Consider the following 19,249-nt stretch of genomic DNA (forward strand, 5'->3'; position numbering starts at 1 on the left):
ATTAGAGAGGAAAACATAGATACCTTGAGAAACCTGCATACGACTTATAGGCACGGTTGGCATGGACATAGGCCCATCTGCAACACAACAGAAGAATGGTCAGCAAAAACCAATTTAAAATACGAGCTCAAGATTAGCATGAGAGCCCAAGGACACAAACTGTGCAGAGCTACAGCTGAAGTGCAGAAGTACCTCCTATAGAAGTACTTACTGGGTGGCCTTACGGGCTGTGCCTGGCCCATGGCAGCAGCCACCTGTGGGATACCAGGAGGCTGAGGTCCTGGGGTCTGTAAGGCTGGCTGATTCCCCAACATCCCTTGTTTGTGTAGACGAGATCTCCGTTTCTCTTCTAGCTCCTTTTGTATCTTATAGATTTTCTCTGCTAATAAGTGATAGTATTCATCCTAAAAGAGAAAAAAAAAAATACTACTCAGCATCAAGTATAAGAAAGCAGCAGCAGAACTCATGTAGTCTACCAGAATATTGTCACTTTTTTTCTAATGTATACACCTGTCTATCTGAAAAACAACTATTTCTATTCAGAGTTCTGTTAAATTGAGACAGTCTCATCACTGCTTTAATGCAGAAAAGGAGAAATAAAGCTTCCAGAAAACACACACGAGACCTGGCTTTATGACTATTCTTCATTTCTACTCTGAGTAGATTAGTAGACAAAGGAGAAAACTGTAGATTCTCTGTTGCTTTGTCAAAAAAACAGGAAGCCAATTTAGTTTAAGTGTTAATGATCTTTAAATGTTATTTTCATAATAAACATTTCCAGTGATCCACAGACAAAAGAAAAAAAAAGTTCCCAGCACCACAGTTATGCCAAGTAAACTTCAGGTGACAGATGTTAAGGACAGATCAATTTTTACATAAAGAAAGGAACGACTCTTTTCCTAAAGAGTCTGACTACCGACAGTCATTGCAAAGAATAAACAAAACCAGACAAAACCCCAAAGGAATGGAGGAAATCAGTGAAAAATAGTCCACAGGCACAGACAACTAAACACTACATCTGTACAAGATGAAAAATCCATTTTACTCAATCTACATTGACAACAGATCAAATAAGACAGTCACAGTGCACAGCAAGGTAGCCAATTTTGCTTGTCAGCAATTGCTGGACACACATCAGCCAAGTGCATGAGATTATGCACCTGCTAAAGGCAAAAAACCCCACAAACCCTCAAGACTACATTTCTTTTGTGGGGTCACCTATGCTCTTAAAACCCAGTGTAACACGGAGCAAAGGTTGAGTGATGCTTGGCTCACAATCATTTTGTCTTCATCCGATTTTCATCAAAACTAGAATTTGTTATTACAGTAGGACTGAGTTCATTTCAGAAAACTAATATGAAATAGGTATTCCTCACCAGCCTTGTTAAGAAAGTCCAGTGTTGCAATATAAAGCTTTGTTTTCAGGTCACTTCCCTCCTCCAAATGTCTCGGAAATTCATCAGTGCAGACACTTTCTGCTGTCCAATTTAAAAGCACTACAGCCCCTTCCCTCCTCCTGCTCTAGACACTTCACCTATAACTTCCTACTTGTAAATTTAATATTGTGCTACTTTCACATTGCAAAGATTCCTGAAAAAGGACATGTTCACAAGAAGCATATACTACTACAGCAATGTCAAACTGCTTACAATGGTGCCTCATACTAAGCTGTTTTTCAATGTCAAAGTAGAACGGAAGGTCCTCAAAAAGGAGGATGCAATTCCAGACGGCATCGTTAATGCATTCTAAACTACTCCGTTCTTCCAAGTTTGCTGCTTGGAGCCAAGTATGTTAGATGAATTCCCATAAGAAACTTCTTGCAATGAGGCTCTGACAGCTGTTTTAAGGGGTGAAGAGAAGATACTTCTGGGTATTTGTCTGGCATAGAGGTCCAAAGACATTTAATTTATAACCAGAAGTCTGCTACACTCATCCTTACTGAGAAGGTATTTAGATGCCTATGTATGTGTATGAAATCCTCATTCTCTCTAAAGTTGTTCTCCAAAGCTACCAGGTTCATCGAGGATGATCACACACAAGTCTTCCTTGCTAAACAACCTCTTGGTAGCCACAAGGAGAATATGATATTGTCACTGACCAATGCTGGCACAGCAGCAGCATTACAAGTATGGCCACTGTCTATCTACCTCTAGGAAATAAAACTTGCATTCCATCTTCAGCTCTTCCGGAAGATGGTCTGAAAGGGGCAGATGAAGTGTTACTGTCCTACTGGATGATTATCACCTGAAACACCACTAACTATTCTCTTTAGATACTCTTACCTTATTTAAGAAAGGACCTCAAGATTCTGATCAGGTAAGATCACTAGCTATTATTACTGGCGCTACTAACATTGTCTTTACCTGATGAAAACTTTCAGGGAATGGTTCCTTTAGGGTAGAATTACCACAGTGTCATAATGAAATAGTATCCTCAGCATGTCAGTCAACAGGGGTTTGCTCTGTCTGAGTAAGAAAGATTTGAACTGACACCTCTTTGCAGACAGAGCAAAAACCATGAACAAGAGGAATTCTGTCTTGTTTCCCATGCACAGGAAGTCAGTTTGCCTGTGTTTGTCCTTATTATGTTGAGATGTGAAACAGCTATGCGTCTTCGCCAAATCACTCTCGGTGCTGCTGAGTAGAGGAAAAATAATTCCAACAGTGCGTGTAAAAGGTAAGCAGTGTAACAGGACTGAGTCCTAGAGAAAACCTCCAATGGTGAAGAGGCATTAAGAAAGTTTTAAAACTATTTACACAGACTTCCAGAAAGGAGAAAGTCAGCAAGAGAAACATCAAGAACTGCAAGCTGTGCTCCAATCTTCATGCACGTCAATCACACTTTCAGGAAGAATGCAAATAGGGCTGGGACAATATTGTCTAGTTTTCATGGAGCTGAGGGAGGTGAATTAGCTTGGAGTGACATTAATCAGATGGCTTGGGACCATACAAACACTGTCATAGACAGAAAGCATGACTTTCTTCATCAAGACAACAGTGAAATGATTCTCTGCGGTTTTCATTATGCTTACAAGATTTGTGATATTACTGTTATTGAACATATACTGAATACCTGGACTGAAGCAACATACCCTACTGTTAGCAGATTCATACATATCTCCTTCCACTTTCCTGGCATAAGCCACCAAGTTCTCCATGCGGCGGTCCTTCAGTGCTGCTGGATCAGGAGTGGGGAAGATGGCTTGGACGCTACAAGAAGAACAAATGAAAGAAAAATTCTTCAGAGAAAAAAAAAATTCAATACAGCCTTATAATATTCAAACTGGACATTCCTTCATATATCAGAGATGTAAAATCATACCAAAACTGTAAGGAAAAAAAACCCACAAAACCACCAAATTAGACTGCACTACTCCCCACAAGATTAAAGCAAATTCAATGATGAAAAAATGTGAGGTTTGACAGTCTACAGTCTAAATACTTGTTTACTACAGCACAGCGAATTTACTAGCAATATAAACTAACTTCATGCCCATTCCTTAATGAGCATGAAGAATGAACTGAAGAAGAGGGCCCAGTTGCCCAGTGTCAGAGAAGTGGTAACTTTCTCATCAACAACTTTACAGCTTAATAGCAGAACTACAGTATTAAAATTCTTTAGAAACATTCAGGAAAAATATGTGGCCTTGGTGAATACTTACAGTTTATGTACTAAATGATTGCGCAGGTCCTGAGTGACATGTTCATGCCATGCTTTCCTTACCCCGGTACTAGAAGGAGGTGCAGCCGTTGGCATTGAGCTGAGGTTTCCAACATTGCCAGAATTTGTGCCATCATTCATTAGTGGGCTAAAATAAAAAGAAAAGGGACTGTTACAGCAAAGTGTGCAGAATTTTGTTGTATGTTTGATGCCTGAAGTAATTTTTAAGTAATTCCTTTCATTACTTCTAGCTACAGCACTAAACATTCTCTAAGAGAAATTTTGACGTCAGCAAACTGCAACACCTACAGCAGCAAAGCTCAGGAGTTTGCAAGACATGGTACAAATGATAAAGAATCACAACTTAAAAATACAAAAATTAATTCCCAAAGGAAGACTATTAAAACTACTAAATATTCTGGGGCTTTCTTGGGGGGACAAAGTGGTAGATACAGAATTGAAATAGGAAAGAAGAGCATAGCTATAGATGTGACTGATGATTTCCATGCCAATACAATTAGTTTTTAAAGCATGCTCTTTATTTACGTTCATAAGCATGTAAATAAATGTTTAATTGAGCAAGAATGAAAATGCATGCATTACTTATTTGTCCCAAGAGATGTTGGAAGAGCTGTTTCAGAAATTAGGCTAGCTTGCTGGTCTGTTGTTATTCCTCCTGCAGGAAGGTTCATCTGGTTGGCTCCTTTGGGACAAAATTAAACATCATTGGCACCCAGTTCACAATTTTGACAATAACGTGGCAAAACTACACTTTACCAACCAACATGTTAACCAAAAAAACCAGTGTAGCAGATAAGTAGCTACATATATGCACCACAGCAGATATTATCATAAAAGTACTTCTGGAATAAAAAATTACTTTCAGTCTGAACATTTTTTTTTCTACAAAAAATAGTCTACTAAAGTTTAAAATTCATAAATTCTTAAGACTAGTTCAATAAGCTAAAAAGAAGATAATACTACAATTAAGTTCCAGAAATAAATTAGCATTTGAGACAGAACTGTCTGCTAGAATAGGTGAAATACTTGTTAAACAAACCAAAATCCTTCAGCAATTCTGTCTAATCACCTTAGACACCAATAAGCTATGGACTATATTTTAAAAGAAACTAAAACTACTGCTATTTGGCAGAAGCAATATATTCAAAGCTTTCTAATATCCAAATGTAAATGAATGGTAGTGTTTATAAATAGTATAATTTTAAGTTATTAATCAACATGAACAGAAAGCCACTACTCTGATCAAGTGAAATACTAGACTATCCTAAAAATTCAACAGTTCAGTTTATTTTAGCACCTTAGTTTCTTGGTATTTTTTCCACCTACCCAGTGCATTAATGGTCCTCATTTGCTGGTGAGCCTGAGGCTGTGCCGGCTGTTGGCCTTGTACCTGGGGCTGCAACTGTGTTTGAGGCTGGTTGCCATATGGTAGTCCAAGAGCAGCATAGGCTCGTTGCATGGAGCTGGGGTCAATTGGATTAGGATTACTTAGCGATGGAGTATTCTGCTGGCCTGTGCCAACAGAACCAATGGAATTTTGGATTCCACCAGCTGGAGACCCTAAAAGGGCTATAAAAAAGAAAGGATAAGAGAAAATTGAAAAATCAATGAGGACAAACAATAAAACAAATCATGCCAAGAATCAACAGAACATGCACATAGTTATATGGTACATATTTTTCTGCCAAAGGACAGAACAACACCTGAGATGTCAAGTGGGGAAACTCAGCCTTTGATTCTACAGGACAGAAACCATCCTAGCAATTAATACATGCAGTCTAAAGACAAGTGCTGTACACTTCAGGCAGATAAGTCCATAATTACTCTAATATACATAAAGTACAGGCTCCAATATAAGGCTAAATAGAATTTTCATGCTTGGGACAGTAGACTAAGGGGGAAAAAAAAAAAAAATTAATTCCTCTACTTCCCTCTTTCCCATCAATCCCATTTTAGGTCAAAATATTTGGCTCCAGAACAGAGATCCTGAGTTCAGCAGAAATACTGTGTCCTTGGACACAAAGGTAATACTGAAGATCTGTTGGTAGAAATTTTCATTCCAAGCAGTCACTAGATGAATCCTCTGAAGGCCAAATTACCCTAAAACCCAAGTCATTCAGAGATATGAAAAACCCTTATGGGTTTCAGGTTGTACTGACAAAATCTAAAATAATTTGAAGAGTCAGAAAGGGGATGAGCCTGCCACAGGTTTTGGTAAACAGTTTAGATAATAATATTTAGGTATTCATTAATCTATATGACCACCATAACCTACCAACCTCTCTCACTGCACAGATGTATGGAAGAGTCATTTCCATTGTAGACAGGAAATGGAAACAACAGGGAAAGGTAGTTTTTACTAAACCCAGAAGCAAATAAAAATCTGTCTTCCAGTCCTCATTTTAGTTGCCATTCTGAGCAATAACATGTTCTATTGTGAATGACACATGGAGTATATCCTTCACCACAGAGACACTGAATTTTGATAACTGAGACTCTGGTAGAAGTAATACATACTTCACATTTTCCCCCTGAAGTAATTAAATATGTACTGTGCATCACAAATTCGTGAGCTAAACACAGCAACAATAATAGCTTTTAATATAGGCAACAATAGCTGTTTTATTGAAATATTAGGAGAGGCACATGGTTAGAAAAAAAATGAAATCAGGAGAACAAGCCTTCTGAGACATTAACAGCATTATCTAGGCTTTCTTAAATCCTTACCCACTATGGAAACTGAGAGAATCACTGAAAAAGATACACACACTTCTAGCTTCCATCCAAGAGAAAACACACATTACAGAGTCCAGACTTTTCCCTCTCCAGATGAGAATTCAATTTGATCTCATTTGCCAAGGAACTACATAATAAATACACTCAGAGATCCCCCTCTCCAGAATAAGCAGCCCCACAGAAAACATCCTTTTTCTTCTCCCAAGGACAGTCCACAATCCTATTTTCAACACTGGGTTTACCATGGAAATTAGGCTTACATATGTTTAGACTCTGTGGACACATTCATAACAACCTGAACTCACTGATCATTTCCAAGCAAGTTTAAAAACAAAGAAGCTGATTGAGATCCTATCAATTTCATTTAAAAAAAAAAAAAAAGGTACATTAAAGAGCAACTGTATGAATTTCTTGTTGGGCTTGCACATAACACTCTGGAATCACACAATACAAGAGAAAGATGCCTTTACACTAGCACAAGTCAAGAAATAGGAAGTCTCCAGAAAGGTTAAATGGCATAAAACTTGTGGCACCCTGAAACTCAATAGGCTTCAGAGGTTGTTGTGACAGCAAAGGATTGATTCAGGAGCTAATAAAAACTTGAGCTTGTTAGAGAAAGAGGATGATATTTCTCCAGAAAAGTTACAACAAAAAAAACCCCATACACTTTCAGCGCTGGCTGTAAATCAGAGGCCCATCTCTGGAGATGGTAGAATGACCACAAGTGGTGCTGAAGGTTAGGAACAGGAAAAAGGCTTCTAGCCATCCCACTGAGCATAGCTAAGTGTTTCACCATTCCTCGTGCTCTTCTGGGGAAAAAAGCTGCCAATGATCCGAGGACTGCAAGCTTGCCTTGAATTTCACGATGAAGCTAAGGCAGAGCTTGGAGAAGTCAATCACCTCTTGCCCACAGTTTTGGGCTGAGCTTTGGCAGTGGTATTGGTTACTATGAAGCACAAGTTCAGCCCTTGTGTTAGAGCAGCTTTAGGAACCACAATCCAGCCACTTCCAGAGAAGTCCACTTAAGCAAGATCAGATTTCTAGACCTCCTTCCGCCCCAGACCAAAGACTACTTGTAAAAACTCAATTTGGGTATTTGTCAGAGTTGACAGTCTGAATGTCACTTTAAAAGTGACAACATGGAGAGTGAGTCTCTTCTAAACAGACACCTACCCCTCCACCCCCCCCCATTTCTTCATAAAATGACCAACATTATCATAAGGGGACAATGTCTGAAGACCACTACTTCGACTTGCACTTTGAAAAGACTAATGATCTCCAAGGTTCCACATAGGCGCATGTACCTATTCAAGCAGGCAAAACTCACTAAAGCTGGTGAACAGCCAAATGTTGCTTCAACAATTCAAACCAGTATTATTATTAGGGGACAGACTACATTCTTACAGCCAACTGTACACTTACAACATGGAAATGAGTGGCTCTGACTATTTGGTCTCAGCTGTTCTGTATTTGATAACTCAATAGCATACTGTATTGCATATTTTCATAATATCAGGCATCTGATTTTGAAGGTTTTTAGGGTTTTTTTTTTTTTTGGTCTGTTTGCTCATTGGTTTTATATGAATGCATGACATTATCTCGATCTGTCAAATGAAGATGGAGGAAGGAAGTATTAAAATTTCCATACTGGACAGATCAAGTGCAAATGCAGTCCTTTCTGTGATAGATACCACAGGAAATCAAGTCAATGTAAATTCAGCACTGAAACAAACACGAGTTATCACATTAGGCCACTGCTACATGAAGCAACATCTACTGTGATTTTTTTTTTTTTTTAGTTAACTGATGCTTTAAGACATTGATGAGCTCATAACAGAACCTACAAGTGTAAAGGCAACTCTGTACAGGACTGTTCACATTCTAAATGCTTTAAAGAGAATTGGGCTCCTTATGTCCCACTGTTACAAAGTCACATGTGTTTATATACCTTAAGAGTGAAAGTTCAAACAAGCAAAAGCTAAGCAGCCCCAGAACTTCCTGAACAGCCCTGATTAGGCCCTTTTGGGCATATGCATTAGGATGTAATCTAAACGATCAAACACTATCTTGTCTACAGGATCCCAGTTTCAGGGTGCAAAGTAGATAATGCTGCCTTCATGAAATTCATGTCTTCTAGAGGGGAACCCCTCCGCTCCTCCAGTTGATTAGAATTTATTTTAAACACAGACTCCTAATGCTATTTTAAGTATGAATGCCCAGCACTTCTCTAACCTGACCACCCCAGTGAAAGCAACATGTTAATCCATTTTTGAGAAGTCTGATTTAAATTTTTCATTTTGCTTCCTAATTCTGGAATTGAGACTCGATCAGCAGTGTTCAAATGCTCTGTCCTGCAGCTCCTCGCTCTGCTCGTTACATTCATTCTAGCTCAAAGTGGCTGGAGCAAAAATTCTGCTGGTAACCTTGACTCACCTCAGCACAAGCCTGTCCTGCACCCAGAATTAGGCAGGTATACAAAAAGTAAGTGTACACAATCGTTTAATTAAAGGCTGTATCATTAATCAAATTATGGGGTAAGTAAAGATTTTATGAGCAACTTAAAGGTAGGAAGTGTCAGTATTAAACTTCACCACCAACGCCATTTTAATTTTTATTTAAGTTAAGCATTAAACTAAAAGCCTTCACAGTATAGCATTGTATTAGTCAACAAATGGAACTTCTTAATCTGCAGGCTAACCATCATGTGGCTCAGTGCAGTAACTGATAGTTGGTAGGTCACCATTATGTATGATTTCCAGCACTTAAAAACAAGAGACATTTTGTTTGTAGATTTTACAGACAGTTACTGACAGTAAGACTTGAGCAAACTGGATTTAATTTCCCATTTTCACAGGAAATAGGCTCTAGGTGCTGCCTACTCTTTCTGAACACATTTCCCTGCGCGCCAATGTGCTCCTTCCTTCTCTACAAAGGGTTAGTTCCCAAATGCTCTCAATCCAGGTCTTCTTTCATTTTCTGCCCATACTCAATAACCTACTACCTCAGCCAGCTATCTCCTAGTCCCTATTTCCATTTCCCTCATCAGATTTCCACTGTTCATCCCAAAGTCCACATACTCCAGAATTTCTGGCCCAGTCTTCTTTAAGATCACATTTTTAGATGAAGATTAGTTGTCTCAAATTCACTCTTTCTCAATCCAGCTTTTTCCTCACCGCATTTTATTTAAAATTTTCCTACAAGGAAAAATACAGGGGAGACTAGCTCCATGTTCACAACTCCACCTTCCAGTCTCACTCAACTGAACAGGGATCCCAAAGATTTTCTAGTGTCTCCTGATCCTGAAATGAAGGACATCAAACATTGCATGAGGATCAGCCAGGTCGTAATAAATGGTGAGCACAGCACACTTATCACCACCTGTAGGGCTGCAAGGGGAAGCATACCCAGCAGCTGTTTAGTGGCACAATACACACCTGCCCAGGTCAGGAACAGAAGAACTAAGAAACTCAAGCATGTGCATGACAAGATGAATCTTCAGAAAAAACAACAGTTACGATAGAGCTATAAAGCTAGGAAATATTATCAACAGCTATTTGCAAGAGTTTATAACTCAAATTGTGGTGGGCTAAGCAGGGAGCAAGAAGTACTTCCTAGCAAAACCAACCCTCTAACCCCAAAACATTTCTACCAAATTTCAAGTCATTACTTCAAAACACAGGAGTCACTGGCCTATTCAAAAGAAAGCTTAATATTTTAGCATGTGCAAAATAACATCCTTTTTTTTTTTTTTTTTTTCAGTTTTCCCTTACCCTCCCAGAGATGTACATGGTATACACGGTAATATCCATGTGGAACAGAAAAAATTTCAAACTTGTCCCAACATGTCCTATTAACAAGTCATGTTGACAGTTCAACAATTACAATAAAAGACAGTTCAAGATTACTTTAACAACAACAAAAAAACAGCTATACAAATGAAACCTGGCACAGACAGATGTTCCCTGCAAAGATTCTAAACACTAAAACATGGAGTAAGATACTTGTAAAGAAACAGCTCCATGGTAATAACCTAAAATCCAGGACTTTTTGCAGCATGCAGAAGGAATCCCCCAAAGAGTAGGAATAGACAGCTACAAAGAGCATATGAACCATTGCACATCGGAAGGGTGGAAGCAAGCCACCATATTGCAACGTTTCAGAAGTGCTGAACTACAGAACATTCTGAAAGATCAGCACACTTTGAAGGAGCCACTTGAAAGCCCAGCACAGATACAAGAGGACTCGAAATAACTGGTAAAATAGGCATGAGCACAGAAAGGAAGAGTCTAGGACTCAAAAGTCTTTAATGACCATTGTGTGGTCATTCATTCTGTAAGGACAACAGCCTGACAAAAGTAATGAAGGTCACTGTCCTTCTCAGTTCTTTTTCCCTTTCTAAATGTTCTCATCATATTCTGCCATATGCAGATCCCCCCCTCCCCCCAATTTAGTAGATGCTATAATTATTTCTTCCCAGGAGAGCAAACATTTTCTTCAAGTCTTAAACTAACCTAGCTTAGGTTAGTTTTCACCTGATCAGGCACAGTGTTTTCAAATGCACATATTAATGTAAATCATTTCACAAACATTTCTGAATGCCTAAAAAGGGGTATCCTTTATAATACCTTCTTCTCCCAAGTAGTTAGCAATAGGACGAGAGGAAATGGGCTCAAGCTGCACCAGGGGAGGTTTAGGTTGGATATTAGGAAAAATTTCTTCACAGAAAGGGTAGTCAAGCATTGGAACAGGCTGCCCAGAGAGGTGGTGGAGTCACCATCCCTGGAAGCGTTCAAAAAACGGGTAGATGTGGCACTTCAGGACATGGTTTAGTCTAGTCTACCCTTAATTGGTTTAGTGTGGACTTGGTAGTGTAGGTTAATGGTTGGACTGGATGATCTTAAAGGTCTTTTCCAACCTAAACGATTCTATGATGCTATGGTTCTATACATCTAAACAAGTATTTTTAGTGTTCATCTTTTACCTTCAAATGAACCACAAGGTGTCATGTCTATGACTTACAGACATAATCCAGAACAAAGAACCTTGCACCTCAGCATACTAAGCTGCAAATTTTCATGGTTACTACCACTGGATTATTAATTCAACAGAGTAAGGAGATTTCATATTTATTTCCCCTGCATGCAGCAACAGAGCCAAACTCTACACTTACCCATTATAATTCTGTTGCATTCAAACAACATCCTGTTTGATCCCATTAACAAAATTATCTTTAAGGACTGTTTTTGTTCAAGTGCCTTCTCTTTTGATAAGTTGTATGAATGACGTAAAAACAAATACTGCACAAACTACTTTTCTACAGCAGCTTGTATAGAAAAAAACAATTATGTTGTGCTAGATGTTGTTAGCACTTTGATAACAACTGTGTAATAAGGATGTTATGCACAAATGGACCATGTCATACTAAAAAGCAAAGCTTTCAACACATTTTTTGAAGGCCAAACATAACTAATCACTTGCACCAAATCAGTACTTTTAACACACAAGATGCATCTTGTTTACCAAGGAGAAGTTTGGTAAAATGAAAACAAAATCCTTACCTCCAAGTAGCTTCTTTATATTTATATTTTTTTTAGTTTTGGAGGGAAAAAACACCCTCCTGCAATTATAATTATTATCCTCAATGGATAATTTGGACAGTCTCTACCAGCGACTCTCCCCTCTGCCTTAATCTCACCTAACCTAGCAGCTCTTCTCTATCCTCCAAGGCTTTTTAGTGTTCCTCACTGCAGTCTCAGCCTAAATGGTAGTTAGCAGAATGCTTCCAACACAATTCAAATGTACAAGCTTCACAAGTCCTCCAGCTATTTCCCACTTCTTAACCCTTATTTAAATATACTTAGGCATAGCATTACTTGGACTTTTAGAATTGCTGCACCTATGCTGTAAAATGTTCAAAGGATTTGATGAGAAGCAAACCTACCAACCTAAGTTCAGTATTTTCTGTTTCAGAGCAAGAGGGAAGAAAGGCACTAGAAATTGGGTGCTCCAAGCATCACTAACGGCTAAGCTATTATAAAAAACAGGCATGGGCAAAACCACTACGATTTGCAGAACTTCAGCTAGTCTATACAGCATCAAATACACCTAAAGATTAAGACATCCAGACAAGATCTTTTTGTGCACAAGAATATTTTTTTAAAACAAACATTTTTGATTATTCTTAATCACTAGCATGTTGATTTGTCTTCAGCAGCAAGACAAATAATGAAGTAGCTTATATCTTTCCCAAAACCCTACCTTCATCCAAAACTGCATTACAACTGGAATCTATTGACCTGCCTCACAGTAAAAAAAACAGCTAGAAGTTGCCACACTCTTTAAAAACAGATGTGCACTTGATCTGAGATTTCCCCTTTTCAATTATTGTGTATTTAAGTAATAAATTGCATTCATGATCAGAAAGGAGAATTCATTAGTATATTCATCCTTATACAAGATTATTAAACAGCTACTAAGTTTGTTGGGACACTGCCAAAGTTTATTCCTACACTGCACATTTGATTAACTTTATTTTAACAGTATCATTCCACTGTGACAGCTGTAAAACAACTACTTACGTTGTTGATTTCTTTTGTCACTAGCGTTTTTCAAAGGCAGGCACACAGGACAGTCGTGCCGAGTACAATTCTTCCAGTGGGAGATGATTTGTCTTGAAGATGCACAATGTGCAACTGTAACAAGAAAAAGCAATAGAATTAAGGTCACTTCTTGGCTAACTGGTTTTGAATTAACTCATCTCATTTTTTAGAGCAACTCTGTTCTTCCTCCTTTACAAGCAATACTGTATTGATAACGAAACACAGCTAAATGCAACTGAATTTTTTTGGAACCCACCAATAATGCCATAACAAATGAAGGAAACTGGTACTAAGATCTAAGAAACCCTACATGGCCGAGTTGCAGGCAAACACATGGGTGGATATTACACCCTCTTTATAGAAGAGAGGAGGTGAAAAAGAGGCTTTCAAGGCTACTGTTGGTACAATCCTGCTTCTAAAAGGCAAATATTTGCTTTCTGTTTTCTACACTGACAACTGTGAAGAGATCAGAAATGGAAACTGAGCAAAGGTAATGAAAAGGGGAGCAGCTGTTTAATTAAAGAACCAGCTTTGACACTCATTTGTGCCAGGTATAGGGATCTTGACAAGAAGAGAAACACTGCTGACAAATATGCAAGAAACCTTACACAGCTCATTTGCAAGAGCAGCTTCAGCAACATGCTCTCACCTTGACAGGCCTTCCCAGCTTGGCAGTGTGTCATGTGGTTGAGGACATTTTTCATGGTTCGACAGTGTGGGAGAGCACAGGCCCGCACCTCTCCATTTGCTTGCTCACGCCTCTGACATTTGTGAGCATGAAGCAGCAAAACCAACTGCTGCTGGATCAGTTTGCGTTTCTCCGGATCTGCTGTTGGTCCAGTTGCCATTGCCTGCGTCGGTACGATCCCCACTTGCTGTACCTGGGTTTGCATCTGGGACTGAGAGAGCAGATAGTTTAGCATTGCATTTGCAAGTCTCAATTCTGATCTTAATCTTGTATAATAATTTGAGTATCACAAGACTATTTGCCAAGCATTCTGCTATGACTGGCTACAAGGATCATTATGCCAGTCCCTGTAGCATTCTCAAACACTTCTATTCTAACCCTGGAACAGCAAAAATGTACTGAGAGGTTCCTCCATTAACACATTTACAAACAACAGTTTAAGTAACAAGCCATCCAAAATCTTATGTTTATTAGACAAATCATAATTCCAACAGGAAAGAGCTCTTACCACACTTGAAGGTGGAATTCAAGTCTGTATTTTCGTATTATAGGTTTTATACACTTCAATCCTAGTTTCTTGTCCCCAACAGAAAGAGGAGTCCCAATGGGAGAAGACAGTCAAAACATGACTGTCTCTATTACAGTAAGGGGTAGAACTGATTTTCCAAGCCTAAATTAGCCTTTCTTCTCACAAGTGAGTGCTGATTCGTTTCACAGAGAAAATTTCCAAGGTAAGATGTATACAGTTTTCTTCCAGAAAGGGCCACCTAAGTCTGGATTGCATTCTGCCTACTGAAGTGAACTACAGTTAACTACAGGATGATGCTAGGTTGTATCAGCTTGTAAAAATGTGGTATTTTATTTCCAGCATCCATTCTTTACGGACACACTTCTGTACCAATGTCCAAGCCTTGCCTGACAGAGCCTGCATACCCAAAGAGATCTTCAGTCTAAGACATAGCTCATGACAGTGCGGAAGATATAAATAGCTTCCTTAACACGTCATTTCTTCAGCACAGATTTAGAAGCTTTTCAACTACCTTCCTGGACCTTTGAAGGACGACAAATGTAGAAACCTGATTTTCAAAGTTAAACACATTCACAGCCTGCAATGACTCCACTATCAGGAACAGATATGGGACTGAAAAAGTGCTTAAATCCCTGTGGTTCACAGCCTGAATTAATCCCATGGACAAATAAAAAACTGTCCCAAGAACCACTTTGATTATGCACTGTAAATATAGGTCACCACAGAAAAGCTCACAAACTTTCAAGCTACCTAAGGAAAATCAGCCATTAAAAACACTTATAAATAGAACATAGTAAGAACAGGATTATACTGGGGAGGTAACAGAGGAAATAGTTCGGTGCTGTCTACAGAACTGCTGACCAAAGCCTGCTTACTACATTTAAGGAAAATCACCCTTAAGTGACAGAATACACGATTTGTAGCCTGCTCTACTTTTGACCTTTGAGAAGGACTCTCAGAAAATTCCACAGCCTACAAAACAAAGCACATAACAAACAGCAACAAAACTCATTTTCTTTGGTTAACAAAAGGTTCCCTGGCATAAAGTTCTCACTACACCAGCAGCAAGCTTTGTTCTCAGCTTTGCCACCTGCACATCAGGTTTTAAAGAGCTAGCTTTTCTCCTGGAGAACGAAACACACAAGATCAAGTTGAAAACACAATGTCTGGTATTTGATGGAGGAGGCTGGGGACTCTGCCACTGATAATGATTATACAGTAAATCTTAAACAAAGAGGAATTGCTACATTTGTTTGTCTTGAGCTTGCAAGAAAAAGAGCAATAAAAGGAAAGAGGGTGAGGGAAACCCATCCACTTATGCTCCCAGTGCCTGCAGCTGAAATGAAGTCTTCCACTTCTTCTGTGAACAAATCCACAAGAGCAGACAGGTTTTTTTGAAACAGTTCTTTGGTCACAAATAGGAAACAATTAGTTCAGCCAATCTGCAGAAAAATACAGAGACCATGCCAAAGAAAATCTTGTTGGAAGCAAGGTTTTCATTCCAGTCAAAGAATTGTTTCCCAAGCCAAAGTTCTCCTTTTGTTACTACCCTACCAGTTAACAGACATGACTACAGCTGCATCAGCACAGATATAATGCCCTGACCCAAAGGGATTTCTTGAAGACCGAGTAACAACAACAACAAAAAAGCAGAATTGTTGAGTATCAGTCATTAGAACAACAAGCAGTCTCAGTCCAGATGAGAGCATGTCTGCAGGTAGGCACAAAAAAAAACCCCAAAACAACAAAACCCCCAAACAAAAACCAAACCACCCCCAAAACCAAAACAAAAACACTACCCCCCCACCAGAATATTGCCTAAGCTCTATACAGTTATGTTGGTCACTATTTCAACCTTGTAAAGTCCTAAACCTGCAAATATAATGAATGATCTCTCCACCATATCACTTTCAAGACTGTTGACTGTTTGAGGATGTTGATCTCTTCCCTGTTAGTTTGTCTTTTAAGAACAGTGGTCTGCAGGACCAGTTCAAAACTGGAGATATGCTAGGGCACTGCAGTCATGCCAAAGGGGCATAAATCCTCTATCAACCACAGGAATCCTTCCACTCCAGAAAGAGCAGGAGGCTTCACCTGAATGACTAACAACTTTCTTGATGAAGCAGGAAATTCAGACACCTCTATTCCCACAGTTAAAATAAATGCTTCAGTGGTCAGATACAAGAGGGAAAAAAGATAGCTTTGCTTCTCTTGCTCCCTTGCTGAGCTCCACCATAAACAGAATAAACTGATCAGGGGTTGGAAGTCTGCTACAACCTCTGACAGAGATAGTAGCTTTATTAACCAGTTTTCTAGAAACAGAGTAATACAACACTTCTATAGTGTAAAGCAGCTATTAATACTGTTTAAAATTATGGAAACTATATATTCATACAGGAAGATAGTTCTGCCCTGTCCTTATTCTGAAGAGCAAAAACTTTCCATGCTTCTGGGCAGCACAGATGCACAAGTATCTCCATGGACTTGGATTGACACAAAGTTCCTTGGTGGTTTTACTTTACTGAGATGACCCGTAATCCTCTATGTTTTGACATGTTTATATTCAAAGGTGCTCAACATTGCCTGTCAAGATCAAACAATATGTACTCTTTCTTATAAAAGTAGGCACCAATTTCAGTAGCACTGGTAATCTTTCAACAGGTGAACAACGTGATACAGAACTCAAGCATCAGCCTAGCTTCCATATAGCATTACATCTTTAAAATACATTTCCTCTTCCATAATTTCTTTTTATTTCCATGTTCTCTCCCTCTCCCTGATCACAAAATGCCTCTTTCTGGAACCAGCGTATTAGGACAAATCCTGCATTTAAGAAATGCCTTTAGTTCTTTAAGACAGGTTTGTAATCAACAGTGGACCTTAGTGAGATAATTAAGAACCCACTGCCACAAAGGATTACTATTTTGATAAAACTGTTTTATAGACCTTCCCTCACCCTAACCAGAAGGCAGGTAACACTTTACACTTGGGGTTTCTCAGTCTGTTGACATTGTGGACTAGAAAAGGGATGTTATTTACTAGTGACAAGGTATTTTTAACATGTCATCCACATGTGCATTATGGGCACATCCAGTCTATCAATTAAGACCTTAGGAAAACCAACCCTTGCAGTATCTGCACAGAGCAAGGCTGCATCCCACCTTCACTCACGCAGGAGTATGTAAGGTGAAACACACTAATTTCTTCAGTTCCCCTTCAATCACAGGCTTAAAGTATGACCTTTGGGGGTCCTTTTCAGAGAAGGGACAGTGGACATACAGCAGATACAAGCATGAACTGTAAATCTCAAAGAACACTTCTAATTAGCAACACTTCTATCTGAATTAAGTATTCACAGTGTGATCAACTCCATTCGCGTACCCTGCACATTTACATGAAGATTGAAAGAAGTCCTTCCTGCAAATAGCAATTGCAGGAATACTCTAATAAGCATTGAACCAACTCTGCACAACCCAGGAAGCACTGTTCTGTCACAAAACTGCAATGAGAGCTCAAGCAGCAGCTTGGCATCAAGGAAAGGAGGCATTTCTCAGTGTAGTCACTTAATGAACCCAGGCTTTCTCCAGCAACTACCAGAGCTTCACTGTGAAAGCAACACAGAACCAGTTTACACTTCTTGCAATTCACTCTGATATTCTCCACGTGGATGGTGGTTTCTCTGGTTCCACCAGTTAATGTGTGAACAGGCATGGTCTGAACAGCCTGGTCCTAGCCACACAGGAAGAATCCTGACACCAGGAATTTGAAGGTCTGCTTTGGCTCCAGAGGTCCACACACGTACAGAACAGGCTGACATGAGTGGAAGTACTATAAGCACAAGTGCTTGCATTTCTGCCCAATAACCCTACAGCACTGCATTTTCTCATCCAAGTAGCAGGAAGAATCAGAATCTGAGTCTGCATGGTGGGCAGAAGACTTAAGAGGGGGAAAAAAGGCTTCCTGAACTGGACACAGGACCAGAAAGTGGTCATGCTCTCTGGAGGGAGATCGACTCAGGTGGCAAGAAATGACGTTAGCTTGTTAGTAACACCAATCTGACAGCTTGCAACGTGGCTAGCAAATGAGAAGAGAGGTAAGGTGATACTCTCAGCTCCTGCATACAAAGCCAACATAATGCATGGTCTTAACATGAAGAATATGTCCAGAGCCCAAGATTTATTTCAAAGCTTTGGCACTGACATGGCCACAGGCAGTTTTCCTATCAGGAGTGAAGAGGACGATTTTCATGTCCCAGCTTTCACTAAGCACTCTGAAGTGTAACTTCCACCTCTGAAGCTGGTACTGGGGAGTGAGCCTCACAAGCCCATGGCAACCACAAAAGGCAAGAAGGCTCCTATGGTCATACCATAGAAGGAACCTGAATAGCTGGTCCTAGAGACTGCCCTCAGTGCACTTGGCTTTTAATGACTGAAAGTTTTCTTCTAAAACCAGCAAATGTCTCAATATTACACAGTTGACTGTGCTGGGGATCAAGGCTGGATCACCGTCTTTCTTAAAGATACACTTTTGGAGTTTTACATCCTTGTCTTTCTGATTTCAAAGACCAGCAAATGCCAAGAAACACATATCAAAGACGTGTTCCAAAGCAACAAAAAGGGACAAAACTTGATACGGGAATCTGCAGACAGAGTCCAGCTCTCACATACAGAAAATTACCTGAACAAAATTTTAAGAGAGGCTTATACAGGATTTACTGAGTGATAAAACAGACTGAGCAAACCGAATGAGCAACATCAAAAACCACAAATAGCAAATCTGTGGATAAGAGACAAGTGAAAAGTTTGTAAGTGAAGGAAAGACATGCTGTCAGAGTGCTGGCTATGGAATACTTCACCTCAACTGCTGGAAGAGAGTAGAAATGGCAATAGATATTCTCCACCTTACATATTTGTATTCAGGAGATGGAAGAGTGGAACATGAACCAGAGTGCTGGGAAAGAGCAGATTCTCTTTTCAGCTTGCTTTTGCCAGCCTGGCACCATTATTTATGTATGGT

General features: G+C 39.4%; 1 protein-coding gene across 3 annotated transcripts in view; it reads right to left on the reverse strand.

Annotated features, from left to right (window-relative positions):
* Positions 1-19,249, reverse strand: part of CREBBP (CREB binding lysine acetyltransferase) — a 98,519-nt gene that overhangs the window by 36,510 nt on the left and 42,760 nt on the right. For 2 of the 3 annotated variants that reach the window (XM_075719291.1, XM_075719290.1), the window contains exons 4-11: positions 13,666-13,915; positions 12,996-13,109; positions 5,008-5,250; positions 4,264-4,363; positions 3,662-3,808; positions 3,092-3,209; positions 212-404; positions 24-77 (exon numbers count right to left, since the gene is read on the reverse strand). In XM_075719291.1, coding sequence (XP_075575406.1) covers positions 24-77; positions 212-404; positions 3,092-3,209; positions 3,662-3,808; positions 4,264-4,363; positions 5,008-5,250; positions 12,996-13,109; positions 13,666-13,915 — 1,219 coding nt within the window. The remainder of the gene's footprint in view (positions 1-23; positions 78-211; positions 405-3,091; positions 3,210-3,661; positions 3,809-4,263; positions 4,364-5,007; positions 5,251-12,995; positions 13,110-13,665; positions 13,916-19,249) is intronic. The other variant, XM_075719292.1, reaches the window with a different exon arrangement.

Source organism: Pelecanus crispus, chromosome 11, assembly GCF_030463565.1.
Source record: "Pelecanus crispus isolate bPelCri1 chromosome 11, bPelCri1.pri, whole genome shotgun sequence".
NCBI lineage: Eukaryota > Metazoa > Chordata > Aves > Pelecaniformes > Pelecanidae > Pelecanus > Pelecanus crispus.